General features: G+C 45.1%; 1 protein-coding gene across 1 annotated transcript in view; it reads right to left on the minus strand.

The window, feature by feature from the left end:
* Window positions 1-1,135: 1,135 nt before the first annotated feature.
* Window positions 1,136-24,298, minus strand: part of APH1B (aph-1B gamma-secretase subunit) — a 98,551-nt gene continuing 75,388 nt past the window's right edge. The window contains exons 5-6 of the mRNA XM_086959444.1: window positions 12,195-12,322; window positions 1,136-2,993 (exon numbers count right to left, since the gene is read on the minus strand). Of these exons, the coding sequence (XP_086815570.1) occupies window positions 2,826-2,993; window positions 12,195-12,322 (296 nt within the window). The 3' untranslated portion in view covers window positions 1,136-2,825. The remainder of the gene's footprint in view (window positions 2,994-12,194; window positions 12,323-24,298) is intronic.

The following is a 24,298-nucleotide window of genomic DNA, read 5'->3' on the forward strand; positions in this document are numbered from 1 at the left end:
TAATTTTAATCTGAAAGCTGTGTCATGGGCTCTGTAGCATTTAAGCTGTTTTTAGGGCACGGGGGAAGAGAAGTTATAATTACCTACCCTGAAATAAAGACAGACTACTCAAAACATTTTGTTCTCAACTTAATTTTATTGCACTTCAAAAATGATGGATGTCTTTGTTTTGAAGATCAGGTACAAATTAAACCTCAATCCAGCAATGTACTGAAAAACAAACTAAGCAGTGGCAATTCATAAAAAAAACTTCTTTTCTGTTTTACATGTTAAGCAGAAAGCACCTTTTGCAGCTTTAGTCACTGTCCAGGTACCGGATTAACATTTTTAAGTACTTCATATATAATTTTAGTTTTCTTGGCTCAGCCACCTTCATAAAACATGCTTTATAAAATAAATTGCACCGGACAAACTTTAAGTTCCAGCATACCATCTCCATAATAATGCTACACAAATGCCCTGGGGATAAGAACATTATTGCAACAAGTAACAGCATCTTCAAGGTGAAGTGGAAGGAAGGATCCTGAAGTAAAGAAATGCGAGTTCAACTTTAAATATTCATTTATAAACAATTACATCACAAGACTCATGCATTTGCAGATGTACAAGGGGGAGGTTTTCCACTGTTGCAATTATGTGTCTTGCAAGAGTGGAATATATGAAGGAATGAGGCATCAGACATCATCAACACAAATATATATTGCTTCATCATGCATATTTGTCATACTTTAACTGATAAGCCTTCATAAAAAAATGTTAGTTCATACCAGAATCACACGTTTGGAAGATGGATCCTGCCTCTGCTCACCAGGCTGCCGAATATTGTCTCAGTTTTCTTCATCGTGTAAAAGAAATCAATTGTCCTGTTCTATCCCAAAACATCTTCAAAACCTAAATCGGCCAAAAATCCTTAGGAGGCCTGACAATGTTACTTTGCTAATGTTTTTAAGGTTGACATGAAGGAATGGCAGAATGCGAACTCTCGAAGGAGAAACTTCCTTGTGAGGCGGTGAGCCAATCGTTCATTTCTCTGCACTGCTGATATTGCTCTTAGGCGACATAGACATCCAGTCACACCTCGCATGTCCTCCATCTGCCCATTTCAGGGTCGCTTGAAGAAAATATTGCACTTTCCTTTGCGCTTGCAGTTTTATTAAAAGTGTTTGATCATCAAAAAAAGAGATAACGATACGAAATCGAGCCACAACTACAAAAATCAAGCGCCACATGGCACTGACTGGCATTTAGATTTAATCGAGCCTTTGTAGCAATCTGCCTCTTCCTCCTCAGTAAAACATTGGATATTCAGTATTGCACCGTGGGTACCAGGGACCTGGGAAGCTAAGCTGAATAATGAGAACCAATAGCACTGGTAATCAGTACTGAAGAGAAAAATTGGAGACCACCACCTTTAGGAGCAAGTGCAAAAAAGCAGGGGTCTGCTAAGGCAAGTAGGCATCATATCATCGCCCCAGGAAGAAAAAGCTGCCACATCATTTCCAATGATGCTGAATAGTAGGTGTGCCTGTTATCTGAAGATCACAAGACCTCGTTAAAGCATTTCATGGAAAACAGCAATGTTCATAAATGTAAACAAGTCAGAATTGATTTCGGCAAGCATGCATCAGGCACTTGCTAAGTTTCCAAATGAAAGGCCCAATAACGAAGACGTGGTAACAGCATATAGTTCTGTACAGTACGAAGCATACTTGTGGTTTAGTGTGAAAGAGAAGCTAATTGCACTGATGAAAAACACCACACAGAAAGAATGCTTACTTCCTGGTACATCTTAACACGGCGCCTTGTCCACGAGTTAGTGACTGTAAAATTAAGCTCTTAAGTTTCTTCAGCGATATTACATTTTTGTTTGCATTACTGACTTTTTTGCACAGAACGAGAGCCATGACAATAGACTCTGTAGCGAACGTTCTATTGTTACAAATACATTTGTTTATTGCTGCATCTATTAAAAAGTTACTAAGCATCTCAAAACGACACTGATTTACATACTGAAAACTGCCAATGAATTTGTAGTAGCTCTGGCAAATGCTTCACTTTGGTTGAGATACCACAGATTATCTGCAGCACTTATTGCATTTAAAAGTAAAACTTACTGTGTTCGAGCAAGAGTCGTCATCCTCAACGTATCTAGTGACCAGTCATGCTGCGGCAAGAAGAGGGCGCACATCTATTCCTTCTGCTGTAGGTTTGCACAGATGTGAGCTGGCATGCCATGCAACAGAGCAATCTTCAGAAGTCTGACAACTGCAATACTAACCTGGCATGGCATGGGACTGAAGAGGAGGAGGAGATCATGTTGATAAACTACTTTTCTGAGAAACGAAACCTCCCAAATCACAGGCACGATTTGCAGTGGTTGGATATACGACTCCCATGCCTAGCCTTCATCAGTGTGATATGGTTCTCTCAGGTCACTGTTCGCACCTTCATGACACCAGGGAATGCTGACACCGCTTTAGAACATGTGTATGCAGCTATTAAAAGGTGCACTGCTAACTATACTTCTAGTGCTACTGTTACCTGTGAGGTGCTCAGATCTCTGCTCGAACACTGTAGTGATCTTAGGTTCAAAGTATGTAATGCTTCTAGTGTGTCCAAATAAGTGTTCTACTACAGAAAGGCCAGGTGCGAAGCAAAAGTGAGAAGCTTGACAAGGCCCTCCTTAGAATTATGAAGGTGGTAGATGTACCCGTATGTGCTGTAGGCAGGAGCCCAGCTTATCCCTACCACACAAAAACTTTAGAAACATAGGTGTGCAGTGCAGGATGAACGTTCCTTCTCTATAGAGTTCAGAGGTCCTGGGGTCATCTGGGCCGGTGATTGGCCAGAAGGAATTCCTTATCTCTGCACAATAGGCACATTTTCAAATTCCGGAAGGAGCCTCCCGCTGCGAAGAAGGCCCAAACTCCGACGAGGAACACAACAACGTAGATTGGCAAAAGACTGCTTTCGTACCTCGGGTTCAGGAATGTCTGCAAGGTATATAAAGATTATTAGTACGACAGACATGCACCATGAAACTATGATGACCTAGCTCAAATTCAGTGTCAACATAGAAAATAAATGGAAGGTACAATCAAAAAGAATGAAGCCACTAGCCAATAATTACTAGCAGTCACATCAACATGGCGATCTGGCTCAACCACTGAATCGACAGCACCAGAGTGACGCACAACTATCAAGAAATGACTGGAATTCTGCTAAGACACCTTCAGATCATGCTAGATCACTAACACAAAAGAGGACCCTCCAAGAATAGATGCCCAGTGTCACGTCACAGACACTTAACAAGACACTCGGATTCAATTTGTTTCCATAACCTCGGAATTCATGTTCTGTCATCAACTAAGGTGTGCTGAATCAACCATCACAGTTTGTACGGCCAAGATGATAAGTGAAACATTTCCTTGTGAACATGAACTCGGTTTTAAAATCTTTACTATTACAATAGACAAAAAGCAATGGAAATGCCAATACATCGCGCCTAAGTGAAAACTGATGACTTTGCCACTGTCTTTTAGACATGTGGTACCGCAGCTTGGCTAAAAGTGAGTGGTGCACATTGGTGTTGAGTGGAGTGGCGTAGAGTGAAGTGGTGCGAGGAGTGGCAGTGTGGAGTGGTGCGAGGAGTGGCAAAGAGTAAAGGGGCATAGAGTAGAGTAAAGCATAGCAAAGTGTGATAGAGTGAAGTGGAGTAGTGTCGAGCAGCGCAGAGTGGAGAAGCATAGAGTGGCTTGGAGTAGGGTGGTGTGGCATAGCGTGGAGTGGCATAGAGTGGAGGGGCAAAGAGAAGAGTGGCGTAGAGTGGAGTGGCATAAAATGTAGTGGCAAAGTGTTGAGGGGCTTAGAGTAGAGTGGCAATGAGTAGAGTGGCAATGGGTAGTGTAGAATAAAGTGGCATTGTGCAGAGTCGGGAAGGATAGAGTGGTGTACAACCGAGTGGGGTGGGGTAGACTAGAACGGCGTGGAGTGGCGTAGAGTAGAATGGCAGAGTAGATTACAATAGCATACAGTAGAATGGAACAGAGCGGAGTACAGTGGCTTGAGGTGGAGTGTAGTAGAGAGGCGTAGAGTAGAGTGGCATGGTATAGAGTGGAATGGCATAGAGCGGTGTATAGAGGCGTGGAGTACAATGGAGTAGAGTACAGTGGCGTAGAGTGGCATTGAGTGGATTGGGATGGGGTGGCGTGGAGTTACAGAGAACAGAGTAGAGTGGACTGACAGACTGGGATGGTGTTGAGTAGAGTAGTGTAGTACAGTTGTAGGTGTAAATAATTAAGCATTCACCAGATATGGTATATAGGGTGAAAGCAACATAAGGAGAAGGCGAATGACAGTTTTAAAATGAGGAAAGCACATTGCATATCCAGGAATACCAAAACGCTTATAAAAAAAACAGTAGTGCAATGCAAAAAGACGAGGAAGAGCGTGAACTTGGTCTAGGTTCCAGGTGGGGATAAAACAAGAAAGGAAGGCAGGCCTATGGAACCACTGCAAATGAGAAGGACAACAAAAACAACCAATGGTAAGCTGGGGGCAGATTGTAAGCCCACTGAATAGTAAACATTACGTCCTGCAGCATAGTATAAGCACTGTGTAGGTGAGACCTAATAACATAAGTGAACATGGACAGATGGAGTGATTATGTTATGGCTCTTACTGGTCAAGAGGAGGGGGTGCCAAGAAAAGTAGTTAAGTGTTGGTCAGGAGCTCTATTTGCAAGCAAACCGAGAATTTTCTTCATATTCCCGTACTAATACAGAAATCTCCCCTGGTGCTGATCTGACGCTACTACCTGATCTGAATGGGGTCAGGAAAGAGTATGCTGACTGAGAATTTTGTAGAGAATTGGCTTTTCCGGGTTCCATGGGTGACTTCTTTGCATTCTAGTAATTCACATCCTGTTCATCCCACTATAAAATCAGGACTACAACTACCAGAATACAAAAACCAAAAACCTTTAAGACTAGATGAGCAGGGAACCTTGTGTCCACCAATTCCATACAATACACCTTGTCTATGTGGAAAAAGAGGAGAGCTGGGACCTTCACAATGTTGTGCACACACTGTGAGAAAGTGAGTTCCTGTTGCAGTACCCCACCACTTTTTGCCTGATACCTGATGCATTTTTCCTTGGTGTGCCCTGGGTCCCAGCCAATCAGGTACTCAGGGCCTGTGTTCCTTCCCTAAAAACTATACTAAAGCCTAAACCCAAATGGCATCTCTGGCCACATGTCAGCCCCTAGTAAATGGTACCCTAGGTACCCAGGGCATTGTGACCAGAGAAGACCCCTAAGGGCTGCAGCGCTTATTGTGCCACCCTTAGGGGCCCTGTACCTTGACACTCACACACTGTCTTTGCAGGCTGAGTGTCTAGGTGCAGAACTAGGCAAAGAGTCCACATGGCACACATCCCTGTGTGCCATGCCCACAAACCTGCTGCCCTGGCATACATCAGCCACCCCTCTAGCTGGGTGCCCTAGGCCAGTGGTGTGGGCACAGGTGCATGAGCCCTGTGCCCCTACAGTACCCAGGGCCATTCCTGCCATTAAGAGTATATGGTGCTGGGAGGTTGTCATTACGAACTCGACAGCACCATAATGGCTACAATGCACATCCTGAGACGAGGTGCCTAGCCTCCTCCCCCAGGATGGGCAGCGGAAGCTTCAAAGGCATTCCGCCTTTGTGAGCTTCTCCAGACCACTTGCTGTACTCAGCAACTGGCCCCCACCAGTTCTGACCCCCACTCTGGTGTGAAGACTGGCGGAAAACCTACATCGGAAAGGAGGTGTGCCAGGCTGTGCCAAATCCACCCCATAGGTGGGAGGGGCGAGGTGATGCACGACTCGGGGCTCTGGCCATCTGGAAGATGGGAGCCCTGCCCATTCACAGCTAGGCTCCTGCCCCCCTCCCACAGGAGAAGGAGCAGGCTAGGAGGTGTACCCACCCCAGGACAGAGGCCCATTGGTCCCTGCCCTTGCACTACCTGTAGCACACCTAAATTTAGTATTTAGGAGCACCCTGAACCTTCTTCCACAGATCCAGATTACGAAACAAGAAAGAAGATCAAGGAACACGAAGACCTGCAGTGCAGCCGCTAAAACGGGGAAGAAACCCACTGATTTGGCCCCAGTCCTACCGGCCTGTCGACCCTTGAACCTGCTCCTGTTAAAACCCGGCAGCTCCAGTGGTCAGTAACCTCGAAAACTCCGGAGGACCTGACTGCCTTGTGACTCGGACTACCTGGGTTTCCCACGAGCAGTGGTACTGCTCAAAGCAAGTAACAAGCCCTGGCATCAGCCCGGAACCGCGAACCCTGCACACTCTACACCCGCCAAGTCTGGCCTGTACCGGAGTGAATCAAGACCCTGAGGACGTCGCCCCGGCGATTCTGACTTGGATCCAATGCCCAAGGATCCTCCTCGACGACCCCAACGACACCTGCAGCCTCAGGACAAAGGACCCCTCCGACCGCGACCAGCAGGGGGTAAGACTTCCTGACCTCAAAAGACACCGCTGCACCCGGTGCCCCACGGCCCCCTGTGCCCAACTCCTGGGTGCCTACCTATCCTCCAAGATCCCAACTTACCCCTCAAAGTGTTGGTCGCTTCAGAAGATCCTCCGTCCCCGAGCCTGCAGCCTTTGTTCCCATTTCAAGATCCTCATTTAAAATCATTGGGCGCCCGACGGCTCAAAAGCACTCTGCACCCAGCTGCCCGAGTGCCCCTGGCAGTGCCACCTGTACCCTATCCTACTTCCCCATTTGCCCTCAGCAAGTGACCAGGAGCCCAGCCCCCACAGCCGCGTGGCCTGCTAGCCAGCAGCCACTAACCGAAGGCCCCCTGCCTCTCATTGGATAGCATTGGGCCTAACTACCGCTGCACCCGGCCGCCCCTGTGCCGCTGAGGGTGAACCAACTGTACCCACCTGACGCTGGGGGACCCCTGAGTCTATGCCCAGAACCTTAACTTCACCAGTCGAGTACTCGCCTGAAAACCGATGACTCACTTTCCTGCCATAGGACAACATTGACTGGTTTGACTCAAAAGCTTTTAAGTGTGAAGTTTTGAAACTTTAAAATATTCATCTAAAATCAGTCGAATAATGAATTTCGAATTACTCACCTGTGATCAGGAGAGAAGCCAGTACTGTACCTTGTAGCCCAGTACTGACCCGCAAAAGTAATCACAACCGTGTTTGCTAGTAATCTAACTTTCTGCCATAGGAAACCATGGACTGTTTTTCTGTGAAATTTCTTGTGTGAAGTTTTGAAACTTTAAAATATTCATCTAAAATCAGCCGAATATCGAAATCCGAAGTACTCACCTGTAATCAGGAGAGAAGCCGGTTCTGTATCTTGTAGCCCAGTACTGAACCGCAAAAGTAATCACAACCGTGGTTACTAGTAATTTAAATTTCGTCCATAGGAAACCATTGACTGTTTTTCTGTGAAATTTCTTCAAAGTGTCTACTTTTGAAAATTACAAATATTCCTTAAAAATCGTACCAACTACTAAAACGTAATTACTTACCTGTCTTAAGTAGAGACCCGAGTGCTGAACCTAGGAGTCCAGTACTGGATTACAAAAGTAACGAGAACCTACTTTACCTGTGCTTTGATTTTCCTTCCATTGGATAACATTGCTGGTTTTACACTGAAAAGTTTCTAAAGTGTTAACTTTTAAAATACCTTTATGTTCTTTAAAAATCATTGCAAAAACTAAAACGTTTTTACTAAACTGTTTTCAGCTTAGACCCCAGGACTGAATCTAGGATTCAGACCTGGAGTTACAAAAGTAATCGAAAAAGTAATCAGCCGCATTTATGTAGAAAAATCCATTGAGCTCAATGTTAAATTGTGTTTAGAATTGTGTTGCCTACTGCAACCATTGTACCTATTGTGTTTATAAATGTTTATTGCCTCTTTGCAAAGTAATTACATGAGAGTACCCATATCGGGAAAAGTATATTTTCATACCTGTTGGATCTAAAAATAAAACAACTATTTCTTTTAATATAAAAACAATTGGCCTGGAGTTCAGTCCTTGAGTGTGTGAACCCCTTTGCTGACTGAGTATGTACAACAGATGCTTTACACTGTCCTCTGGTACTGCCTTACAGCTCGACCAAGCTACCACTTTAGAGTGTAAGGTCAGACCTGACTTTAACCTCTGTTATTCCTCTGGGGATGTGGACTCTATACACACTGTACCTTACTTTGGTCCAGTATATATAGAGCCACTTTCTCACACACACTAGTGGACGATCTGGACAGCACAAGGGATAGGAGGGCAAGGACAGAATGCTGATGGTGCACTGGGTCTCAAGGTGAACTGGTCAGGCGTGAGGAGGGGCATGTGGAGATTCAATGTCCTAAAGAGGCACCGAGATAACAGGTTGTTAAGCTGCCACATGTGTGGTGGATTAGAGACTCTCGGGAGACATTATCTTTCCATATTATTTACTGACATATGATGGGTTGGGAGTAGGTGATGAGAAATTGTCAATTTCCAAATATCTATGGGGAGTCAGCAAAGGGGAGGGAGTTTTAGACAGAAGGCAGCAACGACTGTTTGATGAACACAACAACCTTCTCTCCTTCAAATATCAATAGGAATGTTTTTGTGATGAGACAATGGTTTCCAGCAGTCTGAAATTACCTTGCTGTCAATTGCGAGAAGACAAAGACTTTTTCTAATCATACTTTTTTAAGTAAACCGTTATTGAAGATTAATAGATTTTCCAAAAAGATATCTGAGAATTATGGAAGCAAGTAAAGGAAAATGCATATACAAATATAGAATTATATAAAGGTTTTCATAAAATTGTTGTCAGAATATAAACTAAATCTAGTGGGTATGTCATTTAGGGGATCTGCGACATGCAAGCTTAGGATGGAAGTTGCTGCAGACTACTTTTAGGAATGTATTACTTTTCTCAAATCTCCACGTACTAGCTAGGCTACATAGAATTAATCTCTTCTTCCCAAAGGAATGGGGTAATTCACATTTTTACTGAGAACTTAACTGGAACCATAATCAAGTGCTTCCATACCGATCAACCTTGTAGAACTTTTGCACTTTCTTTGCATCAGTGCGTCAAAGAAAAGGTGCTTGAATCGCTGTTTGCTTTGGTCACTGAATCAGTTGCATGTACAATATGGCAACACCATTTGCATAGGAAAATTCAATTTGATGAGAGACTTGTCTATTACATTATATATGAATGATATATTATTGTATATCAGAGTCCCTGTCCCGCATTCTAGGCAAGATTGTGGGCTTTGGTGACCTCTCTGGCATGAGTATAATTTGGGGTAAATTACTGATTTTCTCATTGACTGAAGTCACAGCAGAGTGCACTTTGGAGTTCACTCCAGGCTTTGCTGCCTTATTTAGGCATCAGGGTGCATAGTATGGTGGAAGAGTTGGTTGCTATATGTGTGTCTTAATGTACCATTCGCTTCAACTTGGGTACTCTTCAATTCACTTTAACCACTTATGTTAAAATTAGCATGGGTGGGTAAACAACCGACAATAAGTTGTAGTGTACTTGCCTTACCTTAAGAGACTGGAGGTTTTTACGCACCCGATTTTGAACTATATTTTACACAGGACTGCACAATACACACATTTTTAGATTCATGGCTCTTTGTAGAGCGACCTCACATTGGCATGAAAAGGAGGCAGCGTCACCATATCCTTTGAAAAAGCCTTGTTGCTCGCAGCCAATAGGCCCAGCATGGATTGGACATGGCGCAGTGTATTATATCCAGTTAGACCTGGCTCGCGGATTTCTTTGTAGACGATGCATTTAAAAATCTGTAGCACTTTGGGAGGGGCAAGAAGAGTGTGGCAAGATCTTGCCTCTCGATTTGCCAATCTTGCGCTCCTTCTAGCTAAAAGAGCCATAGCCACAAGATGGAAAGCCGCGAGAGCCCCGTCCATACAGGACTGGCATGCGGAAGTGGTGCAATGGGGGGGGGGGGGGGGGGGGGGGGGGGGAGGAGGGCTGAGGGGGATGGACTAAAAATAGAGGAATATAGAGGCCTAAGGAAAACACCTATCTCATTGAGCTGGAATACAATGCTGGAAGAATATGCTGCAATAGATATATTATCCTACTAAGGTGTACTGTTATTATAGATGTGGGGCTTGGACAACTAATATGTAACGCATGGGCTCCCTACACTGTCCATGAGTTGTTTCTTTGTATAATTAGTAGGACTGCACAGTGTACCTGGGTCAGATTGTGGAACCGAGATGCACACAAATTCAGAGATGAAAATGTGACAATGCTACTATAAATACTTATTGCCGGGCAAGCGTAAAAGGGAGGGTGGGGCAGATACATTTTAGTTACGTAGTTATAATTGTATTGAGCCCAGATAGATTTGATTAATCACGGTATGTTTTACTAGACACCTGGTATAGGAACAAAAACTTGAAATTATTCGTACTTGTTTGCAATTGGAGATTCAGTTACCGATTTTAGACTGGTATGCATTGACTCGAAAGGATCCTTATAGTGTTTCAGCACCATCAAGGTGTATTCTTTTACACTGATTGCAAATGTATATACTTATGCCATGTACCACTTTGTTACTGCATCACGTTCTAATCACTGGCTGATTTTTGTGTAAAATCAATAAAAATAAATAAAAAAATAAAAATAAAAAAGAAGAGTGTGGCAAGACCTTTGAATACCTTCCGATATTACAAGATTAGTAGTACACTTAAAGCACTGCTCCCGTAGTAGCCAGAGGAATCTTTAGGAGTTGACCTTTATGACTGAGACCCTAAATTTAGAGCACATACTTTAGTGAACTTATAAGGACATACTTGCAATGTCTGATTCTCGAGGCAAAACACGTTCTTGGTAGGTTGTTTTGGGTCAGACATCGTCATTAGAGCAGCGGGCTAACTGCTAAGTGCAAATACAGTTTGTTTTTCTAAACATCAGGCACAACCTATTGCTGTTCAAGTTTATCCAACGTTTTTATTACATGCCAATTAAACTAAACAACTGTTGGCCTAACTTCAGTGCCTATAATATTGACTGGGCTAGATGGTGTACTAGGTTGTTGTGCTTACAAATATGAGAAGTTTGTTGATCTTGACACAACATACAGTTTGCCCCAGCTCCCTGATATCTATATTAACCCCTTCGCTGCTCATGACGAGCTCAGCTCGTCATGAGGCACGGTTGAGATGTGCTTATGACGAGCTGAGCATGAAAAATGGAGTTTACGGGATATCAGCACTCTGGGGGAATTGCCTTAGCATTGAAGGTGCTATAGCATGGGTCTCCCCTTGTGAGATGGTGTATGGTCCTGGCTCTCTTACTGGCCAAGTGAAGGGGTTGCAATATGCTAGGAAAGGACCCCAATTCTGAAAAATTTGAAATGGTTTAGGGCTCAATCTTTCCTAGTAATTCGATAGACCCCAATGCCATGCTTCTCAAGCCCCTATCGTGGCTTGCAGACTCTTGATCCCCCACTAGACAATAGTTGCTATCATAGACTAGTGGACATGGCTAGAACATCTGACGAGGCCACCACTGACTGATGTTATTTTGCTGCATTCCTCACAAATTGTGATTACACTATTGTGATGAACATGAGCGTATAAATGTGGATTATCTCTCTATAATATGTGCACACACATCACATTGTTAAGTTTGTCACATCAACTATCTCATGCAGGACATTTCATATTGAAAACAATAAATGACGTTTTAAAAAACAGCCACTGCTTGAGATGGACAACATACCGGGGCAGAGACCTTCCTCCTCTTCCTTCGCAAATCCCCTGAAAGAAGTTTCCACGAGAGCTTTTGGGCCATGTAGGACACTGGGTCCCTCTCTTTAAGATGCACATCAGCAATCATGTATGCTTGTCAGTGGGGGTGGGGTGGGAATGTCTGCGTACAGTTTTGTTTTATGCGTTCATTTTTATGTATACACAATGTACCCAATGGTACTGTCCTATTTGGTAACTTGTCAGTATCTTGTCTCATTATGGTATATGTCGGGCTATTGCATGGTACTACAAAATCCCAATAAAATATATATATTTTTTAAAAATACAGTAAGGTGCATTACACAATTTGCAGGCATGGTAGCAAAAACTACATAAGATATACAGAAATAAACTTCAGGCTGGAAAACTCACCAAACCAGATACGAGTAGATGGCTGACGATGACCAACAGTATTGCCCACCAATTCTTCCTCTCACAAGCATCAAAGAAAACAATTCCCCAAAATACGTGCAGCAAAATGATAGCCAAGGTCATGAAGGCTTAAAGAGAGCACAAAAAATTAAATTGGTTAAAATCAGGATAGAATTAGTTTGAAAAATGACACTTATAATGAACTCAATTGTCCATATCCTTGACCTGACATTCCTCCTAACTCCCTGCATTAACAAGCATTTACAATGCAATGGTTTCGCCTTTGGAAAAGTTAGAGCTATTGGCATTGTAAATGACAACATTTGTATTTATGTTGTGCTTTCACATGACCACACTGCAAGTACATGCCCTTTCTAACCAACCTCTTCCTCGCCTTGTAGCGTGATACCAATACAGAAGAGCACTACAACCCCCCCGTTCTCCCTCCCCCCGTTCCCCCCCTGTTCTCCCCCCCCCCCATTCTCCCTCCCCTCCATAAGGGACACGAAACCTTATACAAAGGAAGTTTCAATTGCAAGAAATCCGACAAAACTTCTTCGCCATTTTCGAGGGCGAGGCGCGTCCTGAGACACGCCCCCTCTGCTGGCCACGCCCCCCTACAGGCATATAAATAAAGCGCCGTCGCTTTACTTCACATGACATCGGTCTCCTGAGGCGGAAGCCGGGAGCGCCAAGACGCAATTTTTTAAAAAACTTTATTTGTGATACTCTGTGTATTTTACCTCACTCTTGAAACATCCTTAGCACCCTTGGCACCTGAACAGCGGTAGCGCTGCAACGAAATCCCCCAAAACTTCTTCGCCATTTTCGAGGGCGAGGCGCGTCCTGAGACACGCCCCCTCTGCTGGCCACGCCCCCCTACAGGCATATAAATAAAGCGCCGTCGCTTTACTTCACATGACATCGGTCTCCTGAGGCGGAAGCCGGGAGCGCCAAGACGCAATTTTTTAAAAAACTTTATTTGTGATACTCTGTGTATTTTACCTCACTCTTGAAACATCCTTAGCACCCTTGGCACCTGAACAGCGGTAGCGCTGCAACGAAATCCCCCAAAACTTCTTCGCCATTTTCGAGGGCGAGGCGCGTCCTGAGACACGCCCCCTCTGCTGGCCACGCCCCCCTACAGGCATATAAATAAAGCGCCGTCGCTTTACTTCACATGACATCGGTCTCCTGAGGCGGAAGCCGGGAGCGCCAAGACGCAATTTTTTTAAAAAACTTTATTTGTGATACTCTGTGTATTTTACCTCACTCTTGAAACATCCTTAGCACCCTTGGCACCTGAACAGCGGTAGCGCTGCAACGAAATCCCCCAAAACTTCTTCGCCATTTTCGAGGGCGAGGCGCGTCCTGAGACACGCCCCCTCTGCTGGCCACGCCCCCTCAACGCCTTGACTCCCCTGTACAAAGCATGTGCCTGGGTAGGACGCGCAGCGGACGAGCGCAGCGGGAGCGCCGTTTGCGCGCCGAAGGCGCGCCTAAGGCAAGCCCGTCTGTGCCCGTCCGTGCCCCGGCCGGGCCCAGGGCCGGACACGCCGCCCAACCAAAGGTACGTACTGATCAACCATCTACCTATACCCGAACTGATCTGCTTGCTCTAAATCACAACATAAAAAACTGTCTCAACATCATAAATGCCGAGACATGGTTAGGACCGGCATGCTGTCATCATTGCAGAACTCTCCTCACCCCTGTAAAACAGCTACCAAACGGGAGTAACGCAACTTTGCTTCGTGGAGCCTTGATTAATGCAAGGTCCATGTGCAAGAATAGTGAGCACATTTATGATCTCATCACGGAATATGACTTTGACATGTTCTTCATAACTGAAACATGGCTCAAACCCTGGTGTAACCCGACCATTGCCCAAACGGTCCCCCAAGGATACCTCATTCAGAGGATCGACAGACAAGAACTTAGAGGTGGTGGATTGGCCATCATCCATCGAGACTCGCTGAAATGTAATATCACTGAACTCCCGGACGTTAAAGGGGCAGAAAGCATGGCTTTCTGTATTAAATTAAATGAGGAAAACACCTTTGCGGAAGCTCTCATATACCGCCCCCCAGGACCCCAAAACGGCTTTTCTGAAAGCTTTGAAGAGACTCTCAGCATGCTCACTTTAAAATATGCAAACTTCACCGTTTTGGGTGATCTAAATTTCCATCTAGACAAACCCGACGACCCCAACACCATGTGGCTTAACGACTTGACAAACATTTTAGGAATGAAAATACTGACCAAACTGCCCACGCATAAAGCAGGCCACATATTGGACTGCATCTGCACCAATACCCAAACAATAACCGTCGAAGACCCACTGACCCAAACATGGACCGACCATTGTCTAATCCCTTTTAGTCTAACCACCAACAAGAAAAGGTCTAACACCGCCAACCAAAAAATCGAAGTCCCTACGCAAAAAGACTGGAAAAAGCTTACAAACTCACCCAATCTTCAGCTCACCGCAGAAAAATCTACACCTTCATTGTCGGGAGACACAGAATCCGACTACAAAATATTTTGCAATTGGATCTCGAAGTGCTGTGGTACGGCCAACTCAGAGAAAGTCAGGAAAAAGCAGAACAGAAAATCAGCACCCTGGTTTTCCCCCGAAATTAAAGCAAAACGCACAGAGATCAGATCCCTCGAAAAAAAATGGCTCCGTAACTATGATCCAAATGAAGCTCTTGCCTATAAAACCGCGAGGAAAGCATATCACTCTATGATAAAAAACGCCAAAAAAGACCATTTTCTTCAAAGAATTAACCGGTCCAACAACAACCAGAAACAAATTTTTAAAATCGTCGACGAGTTCATGAACCCCAGAATTCTCAGGCAAGAAATACCACCCTCTCAAGCCCTCTGTAATGACATAGCTGACTATTTCGAACGAAAAATACTTAAACTCACCTCAGACTTCCCTGACCCTCCTGAACCCTCACCCTACTATGAAACATTACCAACCAACAATAAACCCCAGTTGCAAAATTTCACCCCCATTAGTCTCGATGAATCTCGACAAGCCATCCTCTCCAGTAAGTCCGGTTCCCCATTCGACCCATGCCCTCCTATGCTGCTTCACTCTCTGGTAGACACGGTAAATCCAACCATAAACTCTTTTATAAACTCCTCCCTATCTACTGCAGCCATTCCGATTGAATGGAAGCTCGCGGCAGTTAAACCTCTGCAGAAGAAACCCTTACCTGACCCCACCACGCTTTCCAACCTTCGCCCCATTTCACTACTCCCCCTACTGTTTAAATTGACTGAAGCTGCAGTCAATAAACAGCTGACAAAGCATCTAGAGGAAAACCACTTTTTCCACCCCAACCAAGCTGGTTTTAGGGCAAAACACTCCACAGAGTCAGCCCTCCTACACACTGTAGAGACCCTCAAGATGGCTATGGACCACGGGAAAAAGGCCGTCCTGATCCTGCTTGACCTGTCGGCGGCCTTTGACACGGTCTCACACGCCGTGTTAATTGGCCGCCTGACAGAGTCAGGACTATCAGGTACCGCCCTCGAATGGCTGAAAAACTTCCTAAGCCAAAGGAGACAAGTTACCGTGCTAGGAAACTACTGCTCGGATGAAAAAGCGATAAAAACAGGGGTTCCGCAGGGCTCAAGCCTGAGCCCTGTGTTGTTCAACCTCTATATGACCCCCCTGATAGAACTTATCACATCCTTCAACATCAGCACGATATCTTACGCTGACGACACCCAGCTTATCCTAGTATTGGAAAATAACTCCTCCAAAGCAGAGGAAAACTTACAAAACTGTCTGACGGCTACATTTGACTGGATGCGATCAAACCACCTCAAATGCAATTCAGGAAAAACTGAAATCCTCCCTTTCGGTCAAAACAACTCCTTTTCCCCCTCAAATTGGTGGCCTCAAGACGCCGAAATTCCCCCCAATACCATCACGTCGGCCCGTAACCTAGGGATAAGGTTCGATGAAGCACTATCCTTCAAGCAACAAGCAGGTACTGTGGCAGGGTCCTGTTTCAACATCATTAAAAGTCTCAGAAGATTCTTTGACCTTCTTCCCCTAACAGCCAGAAAGACTGTTGCAGTAGCCCTCATTACATCCCGCTTAGACTACTGCAACAGCATCTATGCAGGCACAAACAGAGCTGTTCTGCACAAATTGCAGATGGCTCAAAATGCCGCCGCCCGCCTGGTGCTACGGCTACCCAGGAAATCATCTGCCTCAAAAGCACTCAAAACCCTGCACTGGTTGCCCATTCACAAAAGAGTGCTTTTTAAAATCCTGCTCATCACTTTCAGAGCCTACCACCAGTCAGGACCTACATACCTGTCCCAAAGGTTTGTAAGATACACTCCCCCTCGATCACTCAGATCATCCAACCTCAACCTACTTGCAGTTCCCAGATTCAGACTGACCACAAAAGGCGGAAAATCCATCGGAGTACTGGGAGCCAGAGCCTGGAACAAGCTCCCACCACAGATGCGCCTGATACAGTCAGAAAAACTGTTCCGGAAAATGCTCAAAACTTGGATTTTCAATACCGAAGACTCATCCTGCTTAGCTTTAATCTAATTCCTTTTCTTCACCTATAGACCATGCTCTATCATTAGGATCCACCCCAACAGCTGCCCTATTTTTCTTTCTCTGTTGAGACAGCGATGTCTAGCGCCAAGATGCTCCCTGGAGTGTAAGCGCGCTTTAGAAAAACCCATTCACATTCACATTCACATGTATGTGCCCAGTGATGCAGAAGCGCGTGGTCTGAGAGAGCTTGTTTCAGTTCCCATTTTTCACCTTAAAAAAGAAACTGACGAGTGTGCACACTCAAGCTAAGGGAAGTGGGCGGGCTCTTTCGTACTAACAAGACTTGGTGCAAAACGCTAAAATGCGCCTACTTTGAAAACACGTCCACATACGAGGATGAGGGCGAATTAATAATGTAATGTTCCCTCGTCCTCTGTAGAGTCCTTCCACCCACCGCTCTAACCTGCACCGGCCGTTCCTGGCTAGGCGTGAGGGTACCCCTTGTTTGGAAACGGACATAGGCCGTCGGCGTGCTGCTGTGTCGTCTGCCTCATTCCTGGTCCCTCAGTTGAAAGCTGTACCAGCTAGGATCTAGATTTGGCTAGCCTTGTAACATTACCTTGGTGCTGCATTCTGAGCTCCGGTTGCATCATGACAACTGATGCTTTCTAAAGAACTCGTTTTTTTATTGTATTAGCTTGTGCTTGCTGTTAGCAGCATCCTTGCCCAGGCTCGCGGAATCACTCTGTCGCCTTTACTGTCGCCTGGTAAGTACGTAGCATGGATGCCCTTGGCAGTTGTCCCTCATAGTAGGGCGCACCGGAGTAGGTGTCTGTCAAGCTGCTGCTGTGTATGTGAAGGGCTTCTCCGTCAACCAGAGCACAGATGCTGCTGTGTCGGGTGTGGGGCGCCTGGTTTGCCTTAATGTAAGGAATGCAGCTTAATCCGAGTACAATGACTTTCACTGGCACCCGCGTAGCCCCGTTTCCTTCTCTCTGTAGTTGGCAGGTATCGGGGACAGTACTGTTACCCCATCTCCTCCTTTCGCTTCCACCGGTGGACCCCTCCGCTTCTGAATGTCCCCCCACTGATGCTTGCACTCTGATCCCATTGTACCCGCACACACTTTGTCATAAGGGTTCAGTGTCGGTGGGAGTTTTTGGGTTATGCTCGCTGGGGGCACATAGGTTCCAATCCATGGCTTGCACCCTGACTGTCCCCTGCACACTATAATGCGTCCTCTAAATGGTTGCTTCACCCGAGCCTTAGCGTTGCTCTTGGTAACCTTCAAGCATTGACACACGGAGAGTTGGAGACAGACCCTTGTCTGCTGTCTCCTGGACAAATCGAACGAGACCCCACAGGGCTGCATAGACTACCTGTGACTAGCTGGCCCCAAGTCCTGTATTTTCCTGTGTGCGAGATGAGCTCCCAATGCTGCAGCGGTCTGAATATTCATCGCTCTGAATCAGTAATCTGTTGAGAGAAAAGGCCTACGTGTCCTGAATGGGAGATGCGAATGCTAAATTGCCCGCGATCAAAACAGGAAGCGCGGCTTATGCTAGCGGAACCGGGTTTCACTTCAGTGCTTTTGTATGCAGTCTGGGTATCTCACAGAAGAAAGGGAAGCCACAAATTAGTCGCGTGGTAATTGTTGCACAATTATGAATATGTAAAATCGCTACCTTTCTGCTAATCTAGAAATAGTGATTAACTAAGTCATGCCGGTGCTCAGACCGAAATCGTTTTTTTGCAATACTGGACCGGATTACCAGCCCATACACCTGACGGCCCCGGGCGCCTGCTGAACAGAGCCTGGTAGCGATGGCGAAGTGGCTGGCCCGACTTGCTTCCTTGGGAAATGGATCCAAAAACAAAACAAGTGGGGCCGGGGCCGGAGACATGGACAGCGGGAGGGGGTGGGGCGGGAACGGGCATAAGGACAGCGGGAGGGGGGGCGGGAACGGGCACACGGACAGGGGGGTCGGGAAGGTCGCAGGAAAAACATGAAGCACACGGACAGGGGGGGGGCGGGAACGGACAGCGGGAGGGGGGGGGGGGGGTCGGGAAGGCTTCCTCCGTTGGCGGTCCGCCGCGGAATGGCCAAAACAAACCTGGACAACAACAAAAAATAAACCCCGCCCACGGCCGCGATGACGATGCGAAAAGGGTGGAGAGGGAAGAAATCGCGGGAACGCCCACGAATCTGGTCCGGCCATGACGGACAGATTTTTTTTCCAATGGCTAGCCTCCATTTATGGAGCTAGCCAATGGAACAGAGGGCGTATTCCAAAGCCACATACTGTTCTCATTAGGTTTTCACCTTCGTGAAAAGCCTGCGCAGTGCGCAGGCTTTCACTTAGGCGAAACCTAAAAAGGACTGGGACCCATAACCCTCTGTACACAAATAGGTGCATACGAAACAACGAAGGAGACACTGTTATTTTCTCTAAAAATGAGAAACTCATGCTAAGACAACCACAAAGGGGGTATTTACCAGATGCCTGCAGTCAGGTGTTTGTGACCAGCAGTACCATTTAATTCAACTGCTGTGAACAATTTTGGAAGTTAAGGAAGTATTTCAAGGCAGGTAACCCATTTGAAGTCTGTGAGAAACGTTTGCCAATAGCACGGCAAAGCCGCAAGACTCTACCAAAGTCAATACAGCTCTACACCATCCTTTTTTAACCTAAAGTATGATAACACAAAAGAAAGAGTTGAAAATGTTTTTAAGAAATCCCAAAAGATAAGAGTTATGTCTAAAACAACACCCTATACTAGCCGATTAGCTGCGGGCTATGGTTACATCTCTATGGCACCACATACTCATAGATGCGCAATACAGCACCAGGCTACACGTGGGGTGGCAGTGCGCTTTATAAATGACTATAATAAAATGAATAAATACATTTTCCATGTGGAGGCGAGAAGAAACATATCCATGTATCAGTGAGAATAACTTTGCATTCTGGTACTTGGAGCTCTGATATTGTGAATAGAAAAGCCAAACCTCAAGTGTGAGGAAGCAAATTAATACAGGATACAGTGAGCTACTCACACGTGGCAATATGTATAGTGTCAATCTTGTAGTTTCATATTCATGTGTGCATGAAAGTCTCTATGTAAGGCCGGTTACTGCACCTATCTGGATAACCGAAACGTGATTGTACTATAGTACATTAGGCAGAACAATTTTTTAGGTCTAGCTTGATAATGCTGTAGTCCCTAGACATAGTGTAATTTAAAAAATTAGCTTTCACCAGTACTAGGGCGAGTGACTAAGGCTCCACCCAGATATTGGTACAGCTTCTGATTTGGCCACTGAAATAGTTATTATACTCCAAACAGCTCTTTATTAAGTCAAACTATTATGGGCTAGATGTAGGTAACTTGGAAATACCGATTCCTAAATACAGAATTTTACCGATTCGGTATTTCAGATGTAGGTAAGAATTCGGTAAAAGATACCGAATTCTTAATATTCGGTGTTACCGAATCGGTAAATGAGATTCGGTAATAACTAATACCTACCCAATAATTCCTATGGGTTTGGAGGCCCATAGGAATGAATGTGAAGACATTCTGCATTACCGATTCGGTATTACCGAATCGGTAATACCGGGAGGTATTTAAAGGGTGCCAGGGTGTCCTAAGGACACTCTGTTGCACCCCTGAAATGTGCATGTGTGCCACATGGCACATTTCAAAAAGCAAAAAAGTGCTTTTTGAAAGGAAATCCCCATTTACCACCAACTTGAAGTTGGTGGTAAATAGCGATTCCTTAAGGCTGGGGTGCACTGTTTTAAGTGCTAGCTACATTGCATTTAAGGAATCGGTATCACTGATTCCTTAAATGCAAAGCCATAAGGAATTGGTATTAAGGAATCGGTATTTACCGATTCCTTAATACCGAATCCTCCCTACATCTCAGATGCATAAATACTGGTCGGTAATGGTGAAATTTAACGAATTTCACCGTTACTGACCGGTATTTAGCCACCTACATCTAGCCCTATGTTATGACAGAAGCATGGCCTAAAGCCCTCGAGGTCTCACACATGCCATTGTTGTTCTTCTCTGGCAGCAGCACCAATGCGGAGAGGGCAGTCAGGAGGAGTATACTGCAGTCCCAGCCCTTCCTTCCTTCCCTGTACATCATCATCAAGCACTTCTTGTAGAGTGCACAGCTGCCGAGAATGAGCTTCGCGGCACTGACAGGACAGGTGTGGAGGATGTGCTGCTTTAAACTAAGTGGATTAGTTTTCAATTGCTTCCTAAAACTTAACAGGTTCTTGATTCTGGGAATGGTAAAAACGAAGAGGTTGTTCATTCTTAGATCTTTGCGGACATTGTATGGGGTAAGGAGGTGTCGTAGGGAATGTGGGCCAGGTGAATGTTTTATCCTACAGGCAATACAAAATGCTTTGAATTCTATTTTTTTCTTAATAGGAAACCAATGGAGACGGGCTAGAGCCGACCGTGTTGACTGCATTCTCGGCATGCCCAGCAGAGCCCACGTCCCTGTCCCGCTTTTCTGCTCGGTAAACGCTGATTTATCTGATGTCTTATGATCCCACTGCTTTCCTTCCCCAGCTTGACTGCGGATTGAATTCCCATTTGAAAATTACTTTACCGACTAACGAGCACTGGCACCATGCTACGTTTCGGTAAGCTTCCCCTTTCTTGCGCTATGCTGAATGTTACCACTATCTCAGCCCTTTTCTAATTGATACCATCAATTACCTTCAGATGCTGATCTAGACTTCCCGTGTTGCAAGTAGTTACAAGGCCACGTTGCTTACGACGGACCATGTGGTATGTCGGTTATTTATTTATTTAAATTCCACAATGTCACCCCATGTTCGTAGATTGATAGCACTTGCACTTAATTAACTACAGCCCCTTTGGGACCTTTATGGTCATTTTTATGCTTCTTCATTTGCGGCTATCTATTGTATCTTCACCAGGCGAATGTCTGTCCGCTTCTGACTCCGCCAGTTTCCTACACAGGCACCCAGACTTTCAGAATATTAATGCCATTTTGAGCCTATGTTACTTAGCTCCAATTTAATTGGATTCAATTACCCTTAGTCTAATTCCTATGTGAGAGTTGGTCACGATGTTTAATTATATGCACTCAAGCTTGCCTTAGAATGTTGATTACATTGTTCCCACGTTTCTACCTATGTGTCTATTTGAGGTTGAAGTCGTATCCCTCGAAACTAAATTAATTATACTTGTCTACTAGGTCCCCTGCCCCTTCCTTGGTCCTGATGAAGACCCTGCAGCAAGGTTAAATCTTCCTGCATTCCCAGAGGGTCGAAACGTCGACGGCTTGTTCAATTACGGCAACCACACATGCCAAATTTGCATATATATTGTATCATGTGTCGTATGCTTATGTATATATAATGTTGCCATAAACTTGTGGCACCCACTGCTATGTGATTTATAGCACTATAACATTTGAAAATGGTTGATTTTACTGTCACGCTATCCCATCACTCCCCTACCTTCCTCACGAACACTTCCCATTCCTCCCTGGGGCACTGTATGACCATGAATACAGTTGACTATTTGCTTTGTTACGTGTAGTTATAACACTGGATCCCATTTGGAATTAAACTCTGTGGATCTTAACTATTGCTTTGGATTAATTCTTGTAAAGTGTTTCTATGCTTCCCACCTCCACTGGGACCCCTTCCTCTTAATACAGCAGAGCCCACGCAGCGGCATTCTGGTTGACCTGCAACTTTCTCATGACATATGAGGGACTTCTTAAATAGAGAGATTTGCCGTGGTTACAGTGGGAAAGTCCCCATCCTTGGGCCACCGTCCTTCGTCATTCCATAGGGAGGTACTTGAACGTTTTCGTAAGAGACCTTAGGAGGGCAAAGCAGGTGCCTGCAACTTTCTTTTCCGGAGATCTCACAGTTGGAACTTAATCAAGGACGACTACAATACTTTTTACTTCTGGTTTGGGTGGGGGGGGCATTCCTCCAAGCATGGGGGCTAGAGGAATTAATCCCAAAGCAGGGGATTGTTTACAATCACCATAATCTCAGGTTTCCCCTGTTCAATTTAAGAAAACTAATTCCCATCCAGCTGGTCACCTATTCCAGACTGGTAGAGAGTCTTTAAAAAGTTGAGTCAGTGCTTGGTGAGAGGGAAACAACAATCTGCGTGTTGTCCGCATAAGACACCATATTTAAACCTAAGGCATAGATGATGTCTGATAAGGGCCTGACATACACATTGAAAAGTGTGGGGCTCAGAGACGAACCTTGCAGCACTCCACACTCAAGCCGATGTTTCTTTAATAAAATGGGCCCCTCACTGACTTGGAAGCTCCAATTAGCTAGAAAATAGGTTAGTCATTTTAGTGCCATATCAGTGATTCCAATTTCTTCTAGCCTCCGACAGAGATGTGTCAAAAGCTGTGCTCAAGTCCAACAGAATGAGAGCAGCTCACCCACCCTGGTCCAGACTCATTTTAAAATCCTGTGTCCAAAAAGAGAGCGGTCTCTGTACTTCACACAGACCAAAAACCGGCCTGCGACTGGTGCAGTAGGTTGTTAGAGCTTCAAAAAATAAGAAAGGACGCCATTTAACACGTCTCCTAGAATTTTACTAATCACTGGAAGTAGCGAAATGGGTTTGTAATAATCTGCCTTGTCAGGAAGGAAGGTTTCTTTAATAGTGGGCGAATTAACGCATGTTTCCATGCATCAAGAACACATCCACTCTCCAAGGAAAGATTGTAGATGACAGTTAGAGAAGATATAACAGGCTCTACTCCCTTCAGCAGACTATCTAAGGGAGCCGGGGCCAAAGGAGAACCCGACATGACTGTACAAGCTGCCGTACGAATATCCATCTTACTCAGTTTAGGGAATATTGAAAGTTCCACTGCTAGCTTTTAGACTATAGCCTTATTTTCGGTATTGGAGAGGGAGTTTGATATTCTTGTCTAAGAGACATAAATAGGCTTGAATTTTCCTAAGCAAATGGTTGGCCAGCTGTTCACACAGTTCCTTAGAGAAGGGGGGGGCGGGGGGGGGGGGGGGCAGCCCAGGCAAAATTTGGTTTTAGAAAGTAGTTGACAATAGTATATATTTCTTTGGAAGGATGCGAGCACTGACTGATTCTATTGGCTAGGTCTTTTAAGCTGGTTTTGCAGATCGCACACGGATAGTTTTTTAAAGCTCTTTTATAGGATTCCTTACTACCCTCATCATACTGGTGTCTCCATTTTCTTTCATACCTTTTGCACTTTCTCTTCAGTTCCCTTATCTCAGGCGAGGACCATTTAGTGCTGGTTCTGGCTCGGGAAAGATTCCAGGTATTCATAGGGATTAGCGTTTCTAATGCAGAGATAATCCATTCCTTGAAGAGCGAGTAGGAGACAAAGAAATCACTGTCTAGCCTAGGGGCAGAATTATCTAGCGATGGACGCTTCCTAACTTGTGATGTCTAGTTTAGGCCGTTGTCTAGTGGGTAGGGTGCATGACCAAATGTGTAAGCTGTATGGCTAATAAATCATGTTCAAATCCCACAACAGCAT

The sequence above is a fragment of the Lissotriton vulgaris genome, chromosome 2_2 (genome assembly GCF_964263255.1).
Source record: "Lissotriton vulgaris chromosome 2_2, aLisVul1.2, whole genome shotgun sequence".
NCBI classification, from domain to species: domain Eukaryota; kingdom Metazoa; phylum Chordata; class Amphibia; order Caudata; family Salamandridae; genus Lissotriton; species Lissotriton vulgaris.